Consider the following 26110-nt stretch of genomic DNA (forward strand, 5'->3'; position numbering starts at 1 on the left):
TTCCTTCAGAGAGGCGCCCCTAGCCACCTCTCTGAGCAGGAAATCAGCTTCAAAAGCGGGGCCACCTAGCTGTTTGATAGTGGTACAGATGGCAGACCTGTACCCTCTCACAGAACTGGCAGACAGGTTGAGAACCGAGGAGCAGTGAGCCAGAAAGTTGGCCAGCTGCATGCTCGTAGGGTTAGTAGGGGGAATGTTCTGAGCTGCACACCAACGCAGCCATTTCTTCCAGCGAAAGTCATACAAAGTCTCTGTTCCCTCCCTCCTGGCTTTGGAGACTATGGAGAGGAGGTCGGAGGAGGCACCCCCCTTGGTCAGCGCGGCCGACACAGAGGCTGACCGAGGGGTGGAAGACTTCAATGGTGATGCTGACAGTTCCGACCGCACAGCAGCCACGCGTGCAGGTGGCGCATTTGAGGATTGGAGTGAGGAATGCCCGAACGAGGCTGCCTCAGCAGATGAGGTTTGGTTTCCAGTTCCAGGGGTGGAACATGTGTCAGGGACTGAAGGACCGGAAACCAGGGCTGGGCTGGCCATTTCGGCGCAATGAGGATCAGCTGTGGGCGTTCCAACCTGGCTTTCCGTATCACCTTGGACAGGATTGGAAAGGGAGGAAATGCGTAGGCAATCAGACTGCTCCAGTCCAGAGAGAGAGCATCCACTGCCCATGCTTCTGGGTCGGCGACCGGAGAGACGTAAGTGGGAAGTCTCTTGCTGGGTGTGTATGTGCTTTTACTGCTTATAAAAAATATTTATTTTAACCTTCTTTATTAATTCATGTAATTATGATATGTTTACAACCTTGAAAATTGTGGTGAAATTATGACTGGTGTATGACTGGTGTATGAGTGTGTGTGTGTGTGTGTGTGTGTGTGTGTGTGTGTGTGTGTGTTTGGTTTTATGTGAATTATGGACCTCAGGATGTGGGGATGGGGTGGAGTGGGGGAAGAATGTGGTGCTAGGGGTTTTTTGATTTAGTATGAATGAGTAAAAATTGTTTTACTGTGTTGCCACTAAAATTTTAGTGATCTATGGAAGTGCAGTTTTTTTGTTTTTTTTTAGCCTGTGGATTGTGTGTGTGTTACATGTGTATATGTGTATATGCATGTGTATGGGATATGTGTATGTACGTGTATATGTGTATATATATATATGTGTGTGTATATGTACGTATGTACGTGTGTAGGTATATGTGTGTGTACATATGTGTAAATGTTTAAAAATTATATATTTATGTGTATGTATATGTGTGTGTGTATATATGTATGTATATGTATATATATATATATATATATATATATATATGTATATGTGTATATGTGTATATATATATAATATGTATGTGTGTATGTATATGTATATATATATATATATGTGTGTGTGTGTGTGTGTGTGTGTGTGTATGTATATGTATATATGTATGTGTGTGTGTATGTGTGTATGTATGTATATATATGTGTGTGTATATATGTTTATATGTGTGTGAATGTATATATGTGTATACATATATATGTGTATATATATGTGTATATATATATATATATATATATATATATATATATATGTATGTATGTAAGTATGTATGTATTTGTGTATGTATATATATGTATGCATGTGTGTGTATGTATGTGTATGTATGTGTGTGTGTATATATATATATGTATGTATGTGTACGTGTGTGTGCACATGGTGTGTGTGCATGGGGTGTGTGTGTGTGTGTGTGTGTGTGTGTGTGTGTGGGTAGATGTGCAATGCGGATTGGCTGTCTGAAATGGAGAGGCACGTAAACTTCAGTAATCTGTATATTTGTATATAGCTATTTCCATTTGGTGCCATTTAATTTTTAATTTATCTTTTTATTTTCTATTCATTTTATTCATTTTATTTGTTTGTCATTTTATTTGTTTGTTGTTTTCTTCTTATGTTGGACATGTGCTGCTGCCAAAAAGAAAATCTCTGTACCAAAGTATAGACAATAAAGTTTGTGTATTGTATTGTGTATTGTATAGAGGATGAGGGGTTCTACCCAGACCTTGTAGCAGCCAAGCATGCACCTTAGGTGCATCTGCATCAGGTTTGAAAAGAAGAAATCACCCTTGAAGGGCGACTAACCCCATGAAACCCTCCTCAAGGGTCCCTGGCACAGGGACCTCCAGTGGGGGAGGTGGTGGCCCCGTAGGAGTTAGGTCCCATCCAAATTGGGTGTTGGGACCATGGGCCAACTGAGACGTGGATAAGCCGGAGCCACCTGACGCACATGTGCATTGTCACCTGATGCTCAAGCAAGGGTCCCGCCTGGAGTATTCCCTCCCATGGTGGTACAGGCGCCCACAAGGGAGGTGCTGGCAGCTGTAGAGGTAGCCCCGACCCACAAGTGCTCGGTACTTCCACAATGGGATGCGATAGAGTCCTGGTGGAAAAAAAATACTGGGTGCAAAATGTGCTGGACTGAGACCAGGGAGGCAGGCCTGCAACTGAGCCCAGAACATAACACTAACAGGGATGAAAACACCCTGTCATCTCCTAAGGGGCAGCAGAAACTCTAGGCTTCCTTGATTAGATGAGGGTCTGGAGGTGCAAGGACCCAAAAGAGAGGTGATGGTGAGCGTGATGTTGTCATGACCGAGAAATACTCGGTCCCTCCACAGGGCTGGGCTGAAATCAGGGTAGGGAGAGGGCCTAGCCCTCCGCTGCACCCAATGTGGCTACAGGGCGAACCCCCATTGGGGAATCAACCCATGGGTGCCAGCCAGAAGGTGTCGGGAGAACGTCTTCTGCCACGCTTGAGAGTGAGGGAGCCAAGGTCCTCACATAACAACTCATGAAAAGAGGTTGGGACACATGCATGCTGGGAGGCAGTAAGGCCTACTGTTCTCCCGACTACCTATGACTGAGGTAGGGGAAAGTGCAAGCATTCCCCACCTGGGTAGGCTGACCCAGAGGTGCAATGTCCCAAGTGAGATGCAATGGTGACCAGATAGGTTACCCTGACTGACACTAGCTGGGCCAGTCCGGCCCACTCCAGGTGATGTGGTGGGCATCCACAGTAGAGCACCAAATGTGTATGGTAAGGGGTACTGGGCTGAATCCGTGGAGGACAGGACCTGGAGTCATCCCTGGCCCACCCGGCAGCCCAGAGTGAGCCGGTGGCGCACCCCCGTACGGGTAGAATGGGGGAATCTATCCGTGAGTGCCAACCATCCTGTGAGCCCATCCCCAGGGCTCACTGGAACATGGACTTTTAGGAAGGGGGAAAAAAAGAAAGAAAAAACTTGTCCAGGTCGGTGGGAAGTCCAGTAACCTGTCCTGACCTGGGTGTCCTGGGACCGCCTGACACGTGCGTGCCTCCCCCAGCAGGGGAGACCCACGGATAGCGGCTTCACCTGACAAGCAGGTGGGTGCCACGTGCCCTGCATCCCCTCCTGTAGGGATACTGGGGTGACTTGACCTTGGGAGAGCATGAGAGTGTGGCCCTCCTGAAGGCCATAGGAGTCTACCCCCACTGAGGGAGGTGGGGGAGGGGACTCGACATGGGAGGGATGGAGAGAGAGAGCAGTGCCACCTATGAGAGCCTGTCCATGAACAGAGAAGAGAGGGCTGAACCACGCCCAATTGTGACATCTTGTCTGGCCCATATAACATGAGGATAAGATTGGCTGTGAGAGAGAGAGAGAGAGAGAGAGAGAGAAATATATATATATGTATGAAAATATATGTATGTATATATATATATATATATGTGTGTGTATATATATATACATATGTTTTTTGTTTTTTGGGGTTTTTTTTTCAAGGCCATCTCCACAGGCACAGTACAGGAACATCCCTCAACAAAACCATCCTCCACCTGGGATAACTTGGGGTGTGGCCCGAACTCCAGTCCCCCCCAGTCTCCTTCCTGACTGTGTTTGGAGTTTGAGCTGTTCCATCTCAATGTGTCAACAAAGACACACTGGCCTGATCGCAAACAGGAGAACCTGTGCATCCCTGGACCTGAGATAGTCTCCTGTGAGAGCACTATCCCAACCTCATGGGTTCGGCGAACAAACAACAAACATGCATGAAAGTGAAAATAACATTTCTAATGCATAAAAGGTTGGCAAAGACAGAGCAAATTGATAATGTCACTTATCTGAAAAATGGCGGCCACTGAGAATGATTGTTTACCTCCTGCCGGAAATGGCATTTCATTGGCTAGCAGACGGCGATCGAATGGCGAGATGTCATATCACTGAGTTGCCACGATAAATTCTGGCCGAGAAGAGCAAACAGATAGGCCTGGTTTGCATCAGTTTGACATGGTACAGAAAATGACACCAAACGGTGGGTTATGGAAACAAAAAAATACCCAGCATGCACACCCCTGAAAGCAGAGTACGGCTACCTACATGGCAGGCAAAATAAACAAAACGGTCATACATGTAAAATGTCACATATCTGTGTGAGTGTGTATCACTGTATGTGTGCATGCCTGAAATCTGACTAAATGACACAGGAAACGACTGATGAGCGCCCAATGGCAGCCATCAGCTCTACCCAGACAGGCAACCTGTTGTGTAAATGACCCCATGTTTGTAAAGTGCAAGTTAGAGCTTGGTCTCTGACCAAGGATAGGTGCTATATAAGTATCCATATCAATCAATCAATCAAGAAAAGGTTGGCAAAGACAGATCAACTAGGTTATCTACTTATCTCAGAAGTGGCTATCGTCCATCCATACGCCCAGAAACCAACATGCCATGATTCTAACCAACTCAATGAACCTCATACAGAAAACTGAAAACGGAATGGGAAGCCCAGAGTGGCATAAGGCAATGCGCAACTTTCAGATTAAAAAACTCACATGGTCATACTGCCCGGGACATGCAGGTGTTAAGGGAAATGAGTGAGCTGACAGACTTGCTGGTAATGCAGCACCAACACGCGGCCTACATCTAGGAAAATCGGAAATCCTCAGAAAAGTCAAAGAATATCAAAAAGAACAGGTACAAGGCCATCACACCATTGATTGCCTCAAAGAAATAAAAGCAGAGAGAGAGAGAGAGAGCGGCTGTAAGTCTAACATGAAAGGTAGAGCACAATGCTTTGCAAATCAAACAAATATGGGCATCATTTCCAAACCAACATTGCGCAAATTTCTTCAAAACGGAACAGAGTCTCTGTGGGCTTTTCCAAATACAATAGACTGAGCAACACACTAGACGCCATGTTCTTGGCATCAGAGATCTTTTCCCATCCCTCTTGCGGCCAATCAGTGGCAGCCTCTGTGTGTGTGTGTGTGTGTGTATGTGTGTGTGTGTGTGTGTATGTGTGGGCCTGTGTGTTTGAGTGCGTTTGTGCATGCGCGAGGGTGTAAGTGTACACAAGTGTCAGGTGAGTTCTGTGCACATGCGTATGTGTGTGAGGGGCCGGGGGGGTGGGGGTGGGGGTGGGTCTGGGGGGGTAGAGGATGAGGTATGTCGGTGTATGCATGCCTACACTGTGGGAGCAACAGGATATTGGAACGTGCGGGTGTGTATATATATATATCTTTGTATATATGTGTGTGGGGTTGGGGGTGGGGGAAATGAGTGTGTGGAGGAGGGGTACCGGTAGAGGAGGTGCAGGGTAATGTGTTTGTGGTGTGTGTGTGTGTGTGTGTATTGGGGCTCATGTACATTTATGTGTATTTGACTGTGCTTTCATATCTGTGAAACTGCATGTTTGGTGCATATCTGTTATGCATGTGTGGGTGTATGTGTGAATATGTGTCTTCATGTTTTACATTTATTTGCTTATTTATCATCATTGTTGTCTTATTTATTTATTTATTATTATTATTATTACTACTTTTTTTTATATCATAATTATTATTTATTTATTTATTTACTTACTTATGTATGCTTATTGCTGACTTCATCAAGTTTTTGCGCCTTATACATATTATTAGTAGTGGTAGTAGTCCTTTTTTATGTATTTATCTACAAAAATGAAAGAAAAAACTAAACAGTTTGAAATCATTGCTCAAGAGGCCAAAAATGACAAGTGGAAACAGTTTTGCGAGGCACTCAGTTATGACTCAACATTGACAGAGTTCTGGCAATTTTATCGTCGCATGGAAGGGAAAACGTGCACAACAACCACCCCAGACATGGTAGACACTGACGGAACCAAGCTTAAGACAAACGAAGAAAAAGGATCCGCCCTGCTCAAACGTTTCATACAACAGAGCGATCAAAGAAACTTAGATGAGAAAAAGAAATATGTTGAGGAGTTAAACCAAACCCTTATGCAGACTGGACCTGATGATGACTTGACAATAGATGATCTAAACGAAGCAATAGCTAAATGCAAGAAAGAATCAGCTCCTGGCCCAGACAAAGTTCGCTACTCGGACATCAAGGAACTATTGGAAGAAGACAGAAGCAACCTTTTCAATCTATATCAAAACAGTTTCCACAATGGACATGTCCCGGAGGACTGGACACACAGCTTCTTAAAACCCATACCAAAACCAGGAAAGGACCATCATCAGGTAAGTGGCTACCGGATCCTAACCATGCAAAACATTGCCGGAAAGCTCATGGAACGCATGATAGCCAGGAAACTTGCAAGGGATCTTGAACACAGGCACATTCTCCCTTCAAATCAAGGTGGTTACAGAACAGGCAAGTCCACATGGGAAAACGCAGCTGCTTTTGCATATGAGGTGTATGAAGGATTTCAAAGAAAAGAAGAAACACTAGCAGTAGCAATCGATCTTGAAGATGCCTACAATAAGGTCCAGTTTGCGCACCTCATGGAGCTGCTACTAAGGTATGGAGTAAGTTTGACACTGACAAGATGGATAGCAGCAGCGCTTCAGGAAAGAACCGTCGTCCTACGCCTCGGAGATTGGATGTCTGCACCTTCTAAACTATCCATGGGACTGCCACAAGGGTCTCCGCTTTCTCCTGTCCTCTACAATGTCTACACGAAGGGCCTTGCAGACTTAAACAACAATGGAATAGCTCGGGTGCTTACTCTTGTGGATGATGGCCTGGTCTTCAAAACTTCGAAAGATGCTCAGGAAAGAACTAAAGCCGTCCAGAAACAACTAAACAATATTGCTCAATGGTGCAAAGACACAGGATCTTCCATCAATCCAGCGAAAGCCCAAACGTTGCTGTGCACCCTCAACAACAGCACCGCGAGCAAATCACCACCTTCTGTGTCACTCGATGGGATTCAGATCGAGAAAACTGAATGCCTACGCTACCTAGGAATACACTTCGACAGGATGCTGACCTTCAGAAAACATACGGAAAATACTGTTCTCAAATGCAAAAAGGGCCTTTCAGTCTTAAAAGCAATGGCAACCAAAGGTATTGAACAACGCCACCTCTTCCTGCTATACCAATCACTCGTCCTCAGTGTGATCGACTACGGACTTGGGCTAACAACACCGTCTCAAAGCAACCTCCTAAAATTAGAAAGAGTCCAAAATGAAGCTATGAGGCTGATCCTTGGAACAACAAAAGACACGCCCACAGAAACCATGCGATACCTGCTTGACCTTCCTTCAGTGCAGGCCAGAAACAAGTTATACAGGTCAAGACCTACTTCAAAGCATTAGAAAACCCTCAAAACCCACTGCATGACGCAGTCAAAGAACCAAAAGGCAGCCACCTAGGACGAGGAAGATCATGGATGGAGCAAGCAGAAGACACAATCCAGCTAGTATGCCGACTACAAGACCTGAAAGAAAAAAATGAATGGGAGAAAAACCCCGAAAACCTCAACCATCTATTCAACACAGCCACTTCACCCACTCTAGGAAGACATTGTCGGGAATGGCCAGAGGGCAAAACTGATGCGGAAGTGAAACTACTCATAGAAGAAAACAGTAAAGAAGAGGACATCATCATATACACAGATGGCTCAGTCACCAAAGGCCAATCCGGTTGGGGATTCACTGCGAAACAAAATGGAAAAACAGTTAGGGAAGAGAATGCTGCCTACAAAGTCACAACCTCCAGCCTAACGATGGAAGTTGAAGCTGTGACACATGCCCTCCAGTGGCTATCGTCCATCCATACGCCCGGAAACCAACATGCCATGATTCTAACCGACTCAATGAAAATTGAAAACGGAATGGGAAGCCCAGAGTGGCATAAGGCAATGCGCAACTTTCAGATTAAAAAACTCACATGGTCATACTGCCCGGGACATGCAGGTGTTAAGGGAAATGAGCGAGCTGACAGACTTGCTGGTAACGCAACACCAACGAGTGGCCTACATCTAGGAAAATCGGAAATCCTCAGAAAAGTCAAAGAATATCAAAAAGAACAGGTACAAGGCCATCACACCATCGATCGCCTCAAAGAAATAAAAGCAGAGAGAGGGAGTGGCCGTAAGTCTAACATGAAAGGTAGAGCACGATGCTTTGCTAATCAAACAAATATGGGCATCATTTCCAAACCAACATTGCGCAAATTTCTTCAAAACGGGACAGAGTCTCTGTGGGCTTTTCCAAATACAATAGACTGAGCAACACACTAGACACCACGTTCTTGGCATCAGAGATCTTTTCCCATCCCTCTTGCGGCCAATCAGTGGCAGCCTCTGTGCGTGTGTGTATGTGTGTGTTTGTGTGCATGTGTGGGTCTGTATTTTTGAGTGCGTTTGTGCATGCGCGAGAGTGTAAGTGTACACAAGTGTCAGTAGAGTTCTGTGCACGTGCGTGTGTGTGTGTGTGTGTGTGAGGGGGAGGTGGTGGTGCGGAGGGAGGTGGGGTAGAGGATGAGGTATGTGAGTGTATGCATGCCTACACTGTGGGAGCAACAGGATATTGGAACGTATATATATATATATATATCTTTGTACATATGTGTGTGGAGATATGGGCATATGTGTGTGCGCTTGTACAAGTAAGTGTTCATCTGTGTGTGTGTGTGTGTGTGTGTGTGTGTGTGTGTGTGTGTGTGTGTATGTGTGTGTGCCGTGGAAGCTGTGATACGTAGACTAGAAATGAGTGTGTGGAGGAGGGGGGTAGAGGAGGTGCAGGGTAATGTGTGTGGTGTGTGTGTGTGTGTGTGTGTGTGTGTGTGTGTGTTGGAGCTCATGTACGTTTATATGTATTTGACTGTGCTTTCATATCTGTGAAACTGCGTGTTCGGTGCATATCTGTTATGCATGTGTGGGTGTATATGTGAATGTGTGTCTTAATGTTTTACATCTATTTGTTTTTTTTTGTTTTTTGTTTTTTTTTACATTATAGTTATTATTTATTATTTATTTATTTGTGTAAGCTTATCTATCATTGATTCACCTTTTTTTTTTCTTTTTTTTTTTTCCCCTCAAGGCCTGACTAAGCGCGTTGGGTTACGCTGCTGGTCAGGCATCTGCTTGGCAGATGTGGTGTAGCGTATATGGATTTGTCCGAACGCAGTGACGCCTCCTTGAGCTACTGAAACTGAAACTATGTATTTATCTATTATTTATTCACTTTTTTTTCTCTTTCTTTTTTTTTTCTCAAGGCCTGACTAAGTGCGCTGGGTTACACTGCTGGGTCAGGCATCTGCTTGGCAGATGTGGTGTAGTGTATATGGATTTGCCCGAACGCAGTGACGCCTCCTTGAGCTACTGAAACTGAAACTGGTGGACTAAGAACAGGATGTCTTGTTCCCGAGTTAGCTGTGAATTTTGGCCAATCAAAGCAAACCAATAGGCCTAGTTTACATCAGTCTGACATGGTCTAGTACATGACACAAAAGGGACATTAGTATGCACAGCAAGTGACAGCTGTTTCAAACTGTCTAGTACTCTTTGGGGTTGCTACCCGCTCATGACTGAGCCACCTCAACCCAAGCACAAATCCATTCTAAAGGTAAAATTTAAGCCAAGACTACATTTTGATGCTTCTTCCATGTCATTATCTAAAACAAAGGCATCTAGACTTGGATTTATCAATCTCTCTCTCTCTCTCTATGTGTGTGTGTGTGTGTGTGTGTGTGTGTCCATGTATGCTGTATGTTTACATGTTTTAGTTTGTGTGCATGTTTGAGTGTGTCCTTTCTATAGTCTTCTGTATTGCAATGCCTACTTGAACACGTGTGTGTGTGTGCTACCCTCTCTCTGTGTGGGTGCGCACATGTGCGTGTGCATGTGTGGCTGCTTATGTGTATGTATAAGTTTGCCACACTGTTCGTGTTCTCACATCTAATATTTAGTGCAGTGAGTCCCTACCACATGAGTGTATGGGCAGCATTTTGACTGTGGATCTGTTTTGACTGGATTATTCATTTATTGCAATTAAATTTATTGAGATACATAAATATAGACTTATATGTGTGTGTGTGTGTGTGTGTGCGCACGCACGCGCGCGACAGGCACAGAGAGAGAGACAGAGAGAGCGCAAGTGAAAGTGAGAGAGAGAGAGAGAGAGCAGAGATAATGCAGTCTGTTCAGTGTCATTTTGAATGAAGGTCAAATGTCCTATTCTCTCTGATAAACCTAGAGCATTTGACCTACAAAAGTGCGTAGCATCAACTATAACAGTATAAGTAACTGTTTACCAGATCCTCTTAAGGGTTGTTCTACTTATGTTCTATGCCTCTTTTACTGGCAGGATCTTTTACACTGAACATGCAGCAGATTGCTCATTGTATTTACAGAAAATATACTGGCAATGTTTATAATCTTTACAACAATATACAAATCATATGATTTAGAAGTACTGTAAATTCTCTTTGAGTTTGAGTGTAAGTCACAATCACATAGATTTGTTTTAGTTTATTTTCAAATCGCACACACACACACACACACACACACACACAGACACACACACACACACTTTACAAATTTCTAAGTCTGGTCTCTATGTCAAATCTAATTTTTAACAAATGGTGAACAAGAACTGACACTCCTCTACTGTGTCAATCCTGAAAAGTTTGTTCTGGGATTTAAAATTTAGAAATCAGACTTGTAAAATTTATTTTCAGGGCGTGAATAAAAGCTGCTATTCCTAAACTGCCACTACTCTATGATAATCTATGATTTCCAAGTGAAATTTTCTAAAATCAAAGTGATGTCACCTTGTTCAATTTTCAGGAGTGGTGAACAAAAGCAGCCACTCCCATTTTATAGCACACTACAGTGAATTGTGGCCAGATTTTCTCAGAAGGTTTAATTTCCCAGAGTGGTTCTCACTGAAAAATTGACGTGGTTTTTCAGCTTGCTAATAAAATTCAACAAAACATCTATACTTATACATGCATTAAAAGTTAAAATTCAAGTTCAACTTATCTACACTGATAAGTAATAGATCTACTAAGGAAGTATCTTTGATTCTTTACTGTACAGCTAGAAGAAGAAATGGATTCACAGAAAGAGTACTGGAAACAGAAATATAAATATATAATACGAAAAATGTAATCCTTCAAATTCATCAAAATAAAAAGTTGCTTTGGGATAGAGTAAATATTGGAGGATAAGAGGTAAACCACAATATTTTGTCTGTTGCTGACCAAGTGATTGTTCTCTGACAGACTTCCCTGTGTTCTATCAGGTTGATGAGAGTACATTGTCATTTCCCTTTCTTTTCCTCTCATCTCATCCAATAGTTTTCTTCTCTCTTAAAATGTTTCAGCTCTTAGTGTTTAGATGACCCAATCTCAGACTCTGTCAAAAGTGTCATATTTATTGGTCCTACCCTTAATTCCTTACAGAGTTTGGGTTACTGAACATGAAATTGATGAATAGTGTGGATGCAAACTTTTGAGTTCAAGTCTACTGATAGCATTAGTTTGATGTGACTTTAACAGACCTGAGTATTCTGTTGCTTTTCTATTTATTCATTAAGATATAAGTTCTCCATGATAATGTCCAATTTTAGCATCCTAAGTTCCTGGAGCTAAATGCACATTTTTGGTTGTTTTTTTAAAGGAGAAATCAGTGGATGCATAATGCACGGTATATTTCATGTCTTTTGCAATGCAGGCATGAAGTATAACATAAACAATAATCATTCGACCTTTGTCATGCACTCTAAGTAAATTGTGGTGTAAATTGCCTGGAAAAACCACTGTCATAACCCCTTACTAACCTGATACTGACATCACACGCTTTCCTGCAATTGCAATTTTGGCAACTGTACAGGAAAGCATGTGATGTTATCAGGTGAGTAAGGGGATACGATGGTGGTTTTACAAGCATTTTCTCCACAATTTACTAACTTAAGAGTGGGTGACAAATGTCAAATGATTGTTATAAATTTATGTCATACTTCATGCCTGCATTGCAATATGTACACGAAATATACCATGCATATACCTCCAGGAATTTAGGATGCTAAAATTGGATATTACAGTTCTCCTATCTCATATGTGTGTGTTGTGTGTGTTTGCTGTGCAGGCACTATAATGACACCGACAGTATCATATTACTATTTTTATTACAATTACAAGCAATATCCACATTTCTTCCCCTCCACTCCTCTGACTGATGGAGTGAACGGCCACGCCTTGTGAACAATGCTCATTCTGTCTTGAAGGAAGAATTGTGGATATTGCCTCTGTGTGTGTGTGTGTGTGTGTGTGTGTTACTCTGTGTATGTGTGTGTGATCTTTGACTTGAGTGGGAGAGTGGAGAGAGAGAGAAAGAGAGTCTGTCAACTGTGGTGTGTGTCGCACTTTAGCATCCTAAATTCCTGGAGCTGAATTTTGGATTCTGAAGTGGGGCGGAGAGAAACCCACTTTGGCATCGAGCTGAATTTAGGATGCTATTGCTAAAGTGCGATTTTACCCTGCACTGTGTGTGTATGTTTGTGTGTGTGTGTGTGTGTGTTTGTGTGTGGTACTCAAAACACTGCTATTGACAACAGATTACCTGACAGCTTCAATTGTTCAAATGCCATTATGACATTGTACACGTAGTTAAAACAAATGGGTCAAGTCCTATTTTAGCAAACGTGCAGAAAATTCTGATAAAAAACTATTATTTAAAAATTAAAACCTGGTTGATTTTTTTTCTTTCTATCTTTTTTTTGGCCATCTCTCAATTTAGCACCACCTATTCTCAAATGGTTCACTTCCTGAAATTAACCAAGTCAGAATCCTGAAATGGTATTCTGACTGAGGATTCCAATTTCCGAACAGTAGTTGGCTCAAGAAATCTGGATTACGACAACAGCCATTGACTACTGTACATTGTCAAAATAATATATATACTCCTCATTTAGCACCACCATGTTACACTACCATGTACAACATTGTAACTGAAGTGGTGCTATTTCGGGAATATATGTATACCACGCCAAAGTTTAAACAAACTTGGACCACCTAGAAAAGAGTTCCCTTTCGGGGATATTCCACCAGAGGTAAGGGGCATGGAATGTTTGGGGGAGACAAACTTTAAATTGGGTGGTGCAATTTCGATAGCGCCATTTCCAAGGCATTTGTATAATCATTGTCATTTTGAATACACAGCATTGAAATTACATTATCTGTTATTTTACCACTGTGAAAGACTAATATATAACACCACAATGTTATGATACTATATACATGTCACTGACTGAAGTGGTGCTATTTCGGGAGTAATTATATATATATATATATATATATATATATATAATTACTCCCGAAATAGCACCACTTCAGTTCCATTTTGGGGGTATTCCACCAGAGGTAAGGGGCATAGAATGTAGGGGGGAGACAAACTTAAAATTGGGTGGTCCTATTTAATTAGCACCATGTTAACAGCAATTTCTGAAAGTAGAGGTGCTATTTAATATATACCACATGGAAAAAACAGTCACAGTGTTATTTTTTACTCATGACAATTTCACAGACAGTTTTCGAAATGATTTGTTAACGGAAGTGATTCACTGAGGCTATCGCTGTATCACTAGCCCCCCGGCACCCCTGCACACACACACACACAGAGCACACACACACACAAACACACTGCACACACACAAAGGCGCCAGAGAGAGACTGAATATGAGTTCTCGCCTGACTTCACTGTATATGGATGAGAAACAGTGAACTGTGCACGTGGAGAATGCGACACATAGCACTGCGCTGGAAATTTTTGTGTACCTGGTTTTCTGAGTAATATATATATATATATATATATATATATATATATATATATATATATATATATGATGGTTAGTTAGATTATGCTAAGTCAGCCTTACAATGCCTGTTTTTTCCGTGTAAATATACAGTAAATAACTTTAAACATAAAAAAATATGATGAAATAAAACACTTATGAAACCTGTGTGTGTTTTGACATAAAGAACGCATGTGATGAGACTGGTGAAACGCCTGTTTTTTCCGTTGAAATTTATATATATTCGTAATACAGTAAATAAATTTAAGCATATGATTAAATACCTACAACATATCGGAAGGAACGTATGTCAGTGATGAGACAAGTGTTACAGTAGAAAGGAAACATTGGTACGCCTGTTTTTTCCATTGAAATATACATACAGTAAATAAATTTAAGCATGTGATGAAATTCGTACAACACTTATGAAACTGTATGGGACTGTTTTAACGGAAAGAACGTATGTAATGAGACGAGTGAAACGGCAGAAAGGAAACACTGGTATGCCTGTTTTTTCCATCAAAATACACAGTAAACAACTTTAAGCATGTGATGAAATACAAAACAACACCTACCCAACATAAGAGTGTTTTAACGGAAAGAACGTATGTGATGAGACTGGTGAAATGGTAGAAAGAAAATTGGTACGCCTTGAAAGTAACGTTGACAATATGCACCATGAAAACGTGACGAACGATTAAATTACCGAAATACGGGCCTTACCGTTGAATGATGTCAATCCTTCCTTGTTTTCACTGTGGGAAACTTTCTGTCTCTGTTCGTCACAGTGGACTACTTAAGTTTGGCACCACATTTCTTGGAATTTCTATGAGTTCGGTTGATCACTTCGCTGACGATTTTTTTTTTTCTTAATTGAAAGAACACATTATCAACATTATTTACATGCCAAAAGACGGAAAGACCAATTGGAGTTTGTCTGCTGCAGGCATTCCCTTCCTTCTTTTCATGGGAGGGCGTCTGACTTTCGCCACTGAGTGGAACCCATGCAGGAGGGCATCTCATTCCATGGGGTTTACGCAATGTGGAACTGCAACGGCCCAGCAATAGCCGATGTGGGGCCATATCAAACATATCGAGTGGCATTTTCACTGAACACCTGAGTCCATGTACCGTAATTATATAGGCCATAATTATGCACTCACGGAATTGGGCACCTTGCACTTTTTTCTTTTTTTTGGGGGGCACAAAAGGAACAGCTCGACCCATGCACACTCCCCTGTACATGAACATACTTTACACGTATATATATATTGTAACACACACCCCATTCATTCGTGAAAATATAATCATGTCTTCATTCCGTCACGTACACACCCACGTTCATATCCATAATTCCTGTAAATGTATAATTTCACTCACCCATCACACAATCCACTCTTTCTGTTAAATATTACATAATATTTTGCGGAAATAGTATTTGTAAGAAAACAACAAACAAGGAAAAGATGCACTGAACAGTGAACCAATTGTCAATGTATGATATATGTATGTATATATATATATATATATATATATATATACATACGACATCCATGTCGGTACGAGAGAGTTCACAAGAATATAGTGTGCTATATAAGTATCCATTATTATTATTATTAATATATTGGAATGAGTCTGTCCTAAATCGGTATAAGCGGACTCCATTCTGGTTCAATGACCCTGTAGCGGAAACCGACCATTTGAGGACTGAGCCAAAGGTGTGGTGCTAAATCGAAAGATTGCCCTTTTTGTTAAACTACCACAGCAATGAAAGATGTTATCTACTAGAACCGAGAATCCCGAAACAAGAACAAAACAAAATGGTCTTCTAATTTTTCTAACTAACACTTACCTTGTTGAGTCTCTTCAGAGCCATTTGTCTTCCTTCGAAGCTGAAGCGACGTTTCAGAAGTTCGAGAAGAGTCCTTCACGATATTCTATTTACAACTGCGCATGCTTATTTATGGCTAAATCCGGTCACGTGATGTAGGTGTGGAATGACTCATTTGTGCCTCTTATTTCGAATGCTGACATAATGATCGTCAGCAGTGATGTTTGAGTCTAGGTGACGAAATTATCACGTCAACGGTCATTTCCAATCAGGCATTGTTAGGAAAGACCATTCAAATGCCTTTCTTTAAAACAAACCACGAAATTTTGTCTAAAATCACGGAAATTCATCTTTTGGCTCAAATACAAGTAACACATTGGGTAGGTATGCGAACGATCCAGTCGAAGCAACCAGCTCAATGTGTATTCTGTAAAGAAAACATATCGTACGATAGTCAAACGTAGTTCTTTTGTTTTTGAAGACTTTCTCCGAATGGATGCTCCAGGAAAATTTCGTCTGCTCATTCTTTTCAACCGTGTTTTGTCGACGTTTGAAATGGCAGGGGTACCTGAGGGTAAATGCGAACTGGCAAGTCTAATTGCGAACGATTGCTTTGGGTACATGTTACAATTAAAACAGAAGCAGGTCTTGAACTCATTAGACATATTACTGGAACATTGCACCAAACTGTGGTATCGTTGGTTTTGATCACACATGCACACAAACAGACATTTAAACACATACATCTCACACTGCACACAAACAGACTAAATATTTAAACACATACATCTCACACTGCACACAAACAGACATTTAAACACATACATCTCACACTGCACACAAACGTATCCTTTCGAGAGTGCTCAGTAGCTGTGCAGCATCGTTTGTTGGCAAATAGACTCGAGTCAAAATATCCTATGGTCTAATCGCAAACGACACTTTTAACTACACATACTTAACCGTGAGCCACAAGTGCACACTCCGGCAGGGGTCTGATTCCTGTCCTGTACAAACTACTGTACCCACATATGCGGAAAAAACGAAAGTAGCTAGGGCCGATAACCTCCCGAAGTAGGTTACCTCCCCTTTGCATCCCTGACTAGCACCCTCTTTTTCCGGCAGCCATCTTGACTCCTGCTCCTGTGCTCTGCATACAGCTAAGGTTGTTGATTTTGTGTGTGTGTGTGTGTTTGCTGTCTGTCTATCGATTCCTTGGCGCTCTCGTTTTGCGTCCAATGATGAATCACAACAGGTCACAGAACTACTTGGCCTGATTGTGTGATCGAGCTAAAATTAGGGCACGATCACAATTGACCGGCGGACACAGTGAACACTTTTAACTGAAATCATGTTGACACTTACTTTCAAAAATTAAGATACAAAACTCATTTAATTACTCTTTAATAAGCTTTCCACACATTTAGATTATAAAAATCTCTCTGTACATTTATGGGGGCTCTCACTTGCTCGGCCCCATTTCAAGCGGGCAAAAGGCCTTACAGGCTTAAAGGCCTTCATATTGATATGTTATGACACTCTGGGCCCTCTACCTCAGGCTCTGTCTACAACGCTAACCCTCCACCTCCTCCACTGCATCCGCTCCCTCCGGTCAACTCCATACCTCCACACCTCCTACGCCTCCTCTGGCAGCTTCTCAGGGTTTGTTTCATGATACTCAGGTCAGTGGTGGTGTCGTTTTTCTTAATTCAATCGATACTGTGATCAGTCTCAACACGCTCCGCACTTTTTCAGCCCTGCCAGTCAGCAGTGCACGAGTCGCCCTCCTCTATCCCTTTCCCCATGCCCACAATTTCAATGAACGAGTGTGCTCCCTTTCAGGGAAACCAACACGAACTTAAGCCCTCCACTTCGGACTCTTGTCCGCTCCTATATCTCATACGTTCGTGATGGCAGCCGTGGCCACAGATCACGCGCCCCTCACGTGGCATGCCCTGACCATCTCGAGTCTGACAGCGACCGTTTTTTGGGTAGAGAAACCCTCCCTCTAGGTAGGGAGGAAGGTGAACCACTAGGGGACACACACGCCCACACGTGTGCACTCTCCACCTCGCTCTGAATCTCAATTCAAGGGAGGCAACCCCCGCTTCGGCACCCCCGCCATTGAGCACCTCGGTTACCTCCCTTGCATCAGCATTGCCCCTCGCTCACACCGCGGGTGCATGCACAGTCCCTCCAACCTCGGCAGTGGCAGTTCCCTCTTCCACACCACTAGACTCTGCTTTTACCCAGCCAGTGGTGGCTCAGTCACAAGCCCCAACTGACAATCAGCATCTCATACTGTTTATGTTACATGACGTCCGCGGCTACAGATTACAGCTCCGTCATTTGGCATGTCCTCAACTGTCTCACGTCTAGTGGTGACTGATTCGGGCGGGGAGGCCCTCACTCTGCTCAGGGAGGAAGGCGGTCTGCTAGGTGGACATGCAACACAAAAATTGCACCTCTTCTCAGCATTGACCACAGCACCAAGGGACGTTATTATTACCTCCCTTGTGGCCCACTTCACCCATGTCGGTTATGGTGGCATCGAACCACGGACTCCCACACGCGACATGACATTCCTCCCTCTACAGCGTGGAAGCATCACAAAAGGGGATATGTGCTGAAGAGGCACCCTCCGTTTCGCCGATTTCGGCGCCAAGGGAGGCAACTCTGCTTTTGAAACCTGGGCAGTTGGCAACGCAGTTACTTCCCTTGCACTACACAGCAAGTCATTCCAGCCTCCTTTTATTGACCACTAGCGATGTTCTTTTGCATTCTCATAGGACCTTGCTGCCCACCTGAGGGATTTATGCTGCAGCTTCTATCAGCTACTGACAACCTCTGATTTCCTCCCTCTGTTTCTCAGGCTATGTGCCACTCAACTTTTTGGGCTCTTCACCCACCAGCACTTACAGACATATATTGCATATTGCACTGCAAGGAACTGATCCACTTACCATTCTTTTCTTGATATACATAATAACAATGAAATAAAACAGAATCAATAATACATTTGTAGCTGAGCGCTATAATAATACTGCTTCACGCACAGGTTGGATAGCAGACGCTTTTTTCACATCTGACATGCCAGTCTTCAACGGCTTTCGCAGAATGTGTGACGCCTTTCCCGGCATTCTAAACCTATTCTCTAAACATCTACTAGATTAAGTCTCTGTATCGTCACTGTAATATTATATTTGTTGTGCTTACACACACACTTTAATCAGTTAGAAGCATACTTGATTTTAGTTTAATGTTCGTCAGTGTAAAGTTTTCAACTGACGCTAAGCTTACGTCATTTTGTCCTCGCCACACAACCACTCCACAACTCAGTGTTGTGGTACGCGATTGGGTGAGCTGGAATCTGTGTTTGTGATGCAGCGTATTTAATTGATATCTCTATTGTCGGATCAGTAAACTACAAGTATTTTATACTGGCAGAATCGACTCAATTCCATCTTTAAATCTTTTCCATTTATGTTTGCCTACGTTAACTCTTTTTACATACGAACGGCGAAAGAGACGACGTTAACAGCGTTTCACCCCAATCACCATCATCAAAATATTGCAAGCGGAAGGCTCTTATACTGAAGACGTGAATGTTGACAAAGAATACCACAATTCTGACGACGGAAGCTAAAGGTTGGGTCATTCAGACACCCACTGGACATCCGAGGGGTATGTGTAGAGGAGAAGAGAGGACTGGCCGTACTGAGTGAGTCAAGTTAAATTGATTCAACGCAGTTTGTAATTTTCCGCGATGAGCTCGCTAAAACTGATCAGTTCAGGTGACTTAAATTAAGATTATAAATTCATTTTAAATAATCAACACTTCATTTTATACTCATTAGAAAGTAGGTGTTGAGCTCTTTCTTTTGTGTCCTGGTATCCGACGTAAATCAGTTCAGGAATCATTTAGAAATCTATCACTGAACACCTTGAAACAAACACAATTCTAATCAGATTTAGCCTGATGGGGACGTTTTGTTTCACGGTCTACGCGAGCATCTTTGCAGTCCGCTTAACTTGCATAAATGAGCGGAGTGGGTGATCATCTGGTCACTTTTCACCAGCTGGGCCCTGCTCTCTCTCTCTCTCTCTCTCTCTCTCTCTTGCTGTGTCGCAAGCAGTGTGTGTGTAGTGTGTGTTCCTACAATGGCTAGTGTCATCGTTACGTTCGCTAGCACTGCTTTCCTCTTCTCCTCATCCTTGTTTTCCTCTTCTTCTTATCTTCTCCTCACCCTTGTTTTTCCTCTTATCCTCATCCTTGTTTTCCTCTTCTTCTCATCTTTGTTTTCCCTTTTATCTTCTTATAAATATTGTAATAACACAATAGAAAAACCTCTGATTTTGTGACTGGCCTCTATATGTTCCTGGCCTGCACGGGGATTCTTGTCTATCCTTTCTATCCTTTTATCCTTTAAATCATCATTCAGTTAGTTCTTTTGTACCGTACCGTCCACTTCTATAATAATACCACTCGGGTTCATAATACAGCTACACATTTGTTACTATTAATGATGTATTATTAAAAAAAAAAAAAAATGATTTGTTTATTTATTTAAAAAGAAAAAAAGGGAACACGCACAAATCCATGCATGCACATTTCTCTCTATATATACACAGGTGCATGGATTTCGGTGATATATTCATATATTCTTCATATAAACAGGTACAGTTACACTTCTATCTCTATATATTGAGATTTTCTAACTAAGCAATATATGCACATATATTTTTGCACACTTCTGTACATGAGGCTCAGGACTGTGCGTCTACATACAGGCACAATATTCATATACATGTGTATGTACATATCTATTGGACATTTTTACATTACTTTTTCAGTACACATTCCCATTTACTTAAGCATATCCATGTATGGTACATATATGCTTGTGCATGTGTTCTTTTTCGTGCATTGATCTATAGGCATGGTCACATTCCCTGACATCTTCTCTTATTGAAGTCTATGTACATCCTATGTACATATTTGTATACATCTTAATATATAGTTTCCTCACTCTATTTTGGAGGACTACTACATACAGAGTCAACTGTCTGTCTCGTGCAAGCTTGCACATTTGCTCCTGGCCGCATCCACGTCTCTGCTGTAGCTGGCCCCAAGGAACCCACACACACTCCCTCCTCACCCACAGGGCTAGAGATGCCCTAACTTGGTACAAGGAGGGATGAGGCAGTCCAACGTAGGCGTGCCACTCTGGACACACATGCCCTTCATTCCTTCCAAGTTTGTAAGGCATCCCTTCTTCCCTTCCATGCCTACAACAACCCTTGGTTTGCACCACTGTGGTTGTGACAACAGCTCCACACGGGCCCTACATCCTAGCCGACCCTCCCATGAATGGGTGTATGTCTCTGCCTTCCAAGTTTTATCAGGCCCAAAAACTGCCCACTGGGCAGGAGACAATCAGGTCCCACGCTTGGCATGGGGTACACTTTTGACTTGTTCCACCCTGAGTCCATCCCTCCCACTCCTCACTAGTAGCAGAAGGCCTGGGTAATGATTCCTTTCCTCTATACTTGGGAGAAAAGGCATATTGATGAGGGCGGATGCGTCTCACAAAGCACAATGAATCGTTCGCTAGCCACAGGGGCACACTTTCCTGCCCACTCATACCAGCACGGTAGATGCCGCATTCAGGCCCATTACTTCGGCCCATCACCCTGCTTCAACAGAGATCCAGCATCGACTTCTCAAACAATTGGTGTTGGAAAGCACTTTCTGCACTTGGTCTTCCCTGCCTGACCCTTTCAGTCTCGACACACAACCACTGATGTGGTTACAGATGGGCATTCCTTCTCAAGCACTGTCTTTCCAATGAGACACTTCCAGGGGTTTCTAGCCTAGACAGGCTATCCCATCATGGAGCCCCAGTCTTCAGCCAAGGGCCTGTCAGAGGATGACTTTGTCGTCACTTTGGAAGCAAGCACCATGTCTTTCAGGCGCACAGTTGCCCCACAAGACCCCGTCACATCCATCCAGCTTCCTTACACTTCAGCAGAACCTGCTTGGTGGACACCATCCCTCAAGTACACAGCAGCTGTTTCCTGATTTACACATGCTGATTGGTGTCCTTCTAGGACCAGTATGTGATAATAAGTCGTGTATGACAATGACCATCAGAACAGCAGAGGAGGTAACTGCTGTCCCGACTATCCGGGCTGGAATTCAATTACAGTGGAGAGTGTTTTGACCAAGTTGCATCCCCACTCTCTCGACCAAGAGAGCCTTAGGACTGTCGCCATTGGGACGGATCCCAAAGGCTAGTTAGCCCCCAAGGCTGCAGCATTAAGTCCCAGTGCAATTTGCCTGCTTGTGTGAGAGACATAGTCCTTCAAGAAAGACTAAGCTGCAAACGATTTCCCATTGCAATTAAGAAACCACTGATAATACAGCTCTCGCTTTGCTGTTGCCCCTACTGTAAACGTATGTCAGATCATTGATGTAAATGGGCAGTACAACACATCTAAAGCCACTTTTCTCACTGCCCCGCCTGGCTTCTACCCAGGGCCAGATGCCTGTCATGGATCTGGTCCCCTTTCTCACTGAAGTACCTTCAGTGAAAATTTTCCCCATGGAGACCTTCTTCCATTAGAAACTCCACCACAGAAAGAGACTCGATGGCCTGGAGGCACATGAAGTGCACTCCCACAGCCTGATACAACCCAGCCATTGACTGCCGACAACATTCTGCAGGTTGCTCCAACATGCCACACTCAGGCAGAGAAGCCACCAAGCTTTCTGTCTGCCCCTTTCGTGATGGTACCTGCCTGTGAAATTACATAGCCTTGTCCCAGAGACACCAGGGACTTCAAGTCTCTTGTTGCCCAATGTCCGCCATTCTGTGCACAGGCAACATGCCAGTGCTGTTTTTGGCAGCAACAAAAATAACAACAAAAAAGGGGTGGGAGGGGGAGTGGAGTGGGGGGGGGCCGCCCATCACCTGTCAGCTCGCATAGAGGAGCTCTACAGATCTGGCTGTCACGCCTAAGGCAAGCCCAACATCCTGGTGGTCTACCTCTGTCTGATACCACAGTTTCCTTCAAACACATTTATCACTTTCCCAGTCGGCCCGCAACCGATATGGAATCATAAAATCAAGCCACATGTGCACCTCCTTGCATTGAGGCTCAACCGCGCTCAAGTGAGACAACCCCATAGGGTACGTGTTTCCTTCCCTTCCTTTGATTGGAAGGGCTCTCAACAAAAGTGTGGATTCAACACACTGACCTGATTCTCTTTACGCTACATTTATCAGCACAGCTGTGGTCCACAGACCTCTCCCACTATACAACTGCGGGCTTGAGTTTTCTTTGCCCGCACCAACATCATTAGGTGACACAGTACACACTATCTCCGAGCCCCATCGCCTCTGGCGAGTGGTGTCGCCAACTCAACCACTCAAACTCAGAACCCTTAGCGCATGCCCCCTCAGCCAGAGCTCACGAAGTCAGAGCATAGTCCTCTTCCCTTGCCTTTGCCCACTCAGCACGGCTACAAGATATCATTGAGGCTGCTCACTGGAAAAACCCTGCTACCTTCATTGAATTCTCGTTGAGGGACGTCTATCGCATAAGGGATTTTGGCTCAAGAGGCATCGCCTCTGCAGTGGTCGCACAACAGGCCATCGCAGTGCACAGACAATAGAACAGGTGAGCTCTCCACCTTGTCGTGCCATTCTGCACTAGTGGGTCATGGTTAAGTATGTGTAGTTAAAAGGATTTTTTTCTTCTAGAATTACGTTTATAGCATACTTACCGTGACCCACATTTAAGACCCTCCCGTTCCTCCCTGCTTTCTATTCTCCCTGCACGCTGCACTGGTTGCGGCGAATTCCCGTCAAAAGAGGGCGCTAGTCAGGGATGCAAAGAGGAGGTAACCTACTTCGGGAGGTTGTCGGCCATAGCTACTTTCGTTTTCTCCGCATAGGCGGGTAGTAGTTTGCACAGGACAGGAATCAGACCCCTGCAGAAGTCTGCACTAGTGGGTCACGGTAAGTATGTTACATGAACGTAATTTTAGGAAGAAAATTTCCTATTTTGCAGATGCCTGTCAAAACTTACATTCTGACCTGTCAGCAGTATATATATATATATATATATATATATATATATATATATATACTTTCTTAAATTCTCCCAGCACTGGCAATGCGTATTCGACATATACGATCAAAAATCAACTATTTTCAACTGTGTCAAAGCTCAAGTCCTACAACTCGATTGCTTCCCTTGATCTTAAGATTTTGAGAGCACGTTTGTCATCTTGATTGGCTGTGGTGCGCGAAGAGAAGAAAGAGCGCGGAAATAGCCAGAAATAGCTGATGTTTGACTGGTTCTTTGAAATGGATAATCATTAAAGTATTTTTTTTAAAAAAAAGGTCGAAGCAGACGTTAAATTGTAAAATGCAGCCATTAAAAACTCTTCGAAGCGGGGCGGTATACGAATCGTTCGCAATTACACGCTGTTCGCACTTACACATACCTACCCTAAGCACAATCACTTTTAGAACATTGACTTTCATTGATATGCAATACAATAACTTAAATTATAAAATGTTGACTAACTAGGTAACCACATGTCGTTGACAATGAAATATAATCTAACATTAATTTCATGATACACAAACTCGTGCATCCCACTCACATGCATGCACACCCAAGTACCCCCCCTCCTCACACACACGCATACACAGCCATGCTACATCATTATGGTGCCAGGTTAATATCTCACTGAAAACATAGAAAATAAAGAAGTTAGGTATACGTACAGCTTAATTTGAGGTATGTAAATCCATGTTCTAGAGTTGTCACATGTATTATTTTCAAACTCATTATCCTAACTCATGTGTTCAGCACAATCACTCGAAAACATTTATGAAGATAATCATGCATTGCAATAGCTTTTGAATAAAATCATTTAATCGACTCATACCACACAAGAAAACATATCCAATAACACAGAGAAAAGATAGATAAATAAGTAAATAGATAAATCAATACATTTAAATAGTAAAATAAGATAAACAACAATGACTTCAAAAAACCCTCTGCAGTCACCTACTCATGTACATACCCAGTTGTTGTTTTTTCTGTTTTGTTGTTGTTGTCAGGTTGTTGTTTTTACCCAATCTTCTGCGCACTGCATGCATCCCGGCTAAATCATTGTTTCAAAGCTGAGTGAATGTTCTGTACCACCAGTTCAAAATCTCAGTGCAGGCTTGATTTGCGGTTGACAGCATATTCATACAGATCACGGATAGGCAGCTGTTGAAGACCTACTATTTTTCCTACCAATCTCACTATACGTGATGGCTTTGCACTACTCCCTGCCTCCAGATAGTTTGCCAAGAATTAGATATATTAAATATGAGTATGTTTTCAATGAGGTTTTGGCCTTTAGCTTTCTGAGAAGTAACAATCTTTGCTTAGCTTGATCACTGTGAACAGGAAAAGCTTTTTCTTGTTATTGTCCAACGCCCGTATGTAGAGTTCTAAACCCCACACAGGTGATGTAACACACTGGCTCCCAAAGGAGTACAGACGCGACCCCAGCATAAAGAGTGTTAATTCATATATATATATATATATGACACATGGGATTGGTGGCACCTGTCAGTTATTGCAAGGCCTTTGAACAATGAAACGAAACAGAATTGGAGGCACGTAAAAGTCCCTGCCATGCCACTAAGGTGACTTTTTTTTTCATTTATTCATTGATTTATTAGTAATACCAATCTTAGTCTATTTCTTTTCATATTATTTATTTCATTTTTGTTTGTTTGGTGTGTGTGTGTGTGTGTGTGTGTTTGTGTAATCTGATGACCAAAACCTCTTGGTCATATTTGTGCCTATAGTTTGGTGACAGATGACTCAAGAATTCATGGAATGAAATCAAGGGCAGGGACTCCACATTAAGAATATAAATGTCAAAATCAAAGCTAATGGCAAAGAAATCAGAGTTCACTGAACGGACCCAGGGGCTGTTCATCATGAGAGTAAAAGTAATAATCCCAATATGATAAGGAAATCAGAGGTCACCAATAAAAGTCCCAGAATATTTTAAATGAGGCACTATCTTCACAGGGTCACCATCAGTCACAATTCATGTCTCGGGTTCATTTATATGTTGCGCTAATTCCTTCGTCTTCACCTCATTCCTCGGATTTTAGCGT

The 26110-nt window shown here is 42.8% G+C and overlaps 1 protein-coding gene across 4 annotated transcripts in view; it reads right to left on the minus strand.

Moving 5' to 3' along the window:
• Positions 1 to 16045, minus strand: part of LOC143282403 (ubiquitin-conjugating enzyme E2-17 kDa-like) — a 68472-nt gene extending 52427 nt beyond the window's left edge. For 3 of the 4 annotated variants that reach the window (XM_076588036.1, XM_076588051.1, XM_076588060.1), the window contains exon 1: positions 15930 to 16045. In XM_076588036.1, the coding sequence (XP_076444151.1) occupies positions 15930 to 15953 (24 nt within the window). In that variant the 5' untranslated portion in view covers positions 15954 to 16045. Of the gene's footprint in view, positions 1 to 4167; positions 4216 to 15929 lie in introns of those variants that run through there. The other variant, XM_076588043.1, reaches the window with a different exon arrangement.
• Between the last annotated feature and the right edge of the window lie 10065 nt (positions 16046 to 26110).

The sequence above is a fragment of the Babylonia areolata genome, chromosome 1 (assembly GCF_041734735.1).
Source record: "Babylonia areolata isolate BAREFJ2019XMU chromosome 1, ASM4173473v1, whole genome shotgun sequence".
Lineage (NCBI taxonomy): Eukaryota > Metazoa > Mollusca > Gastropoda > Neogastropoda > Buccinidae > Babylonia > Babylonia areolata.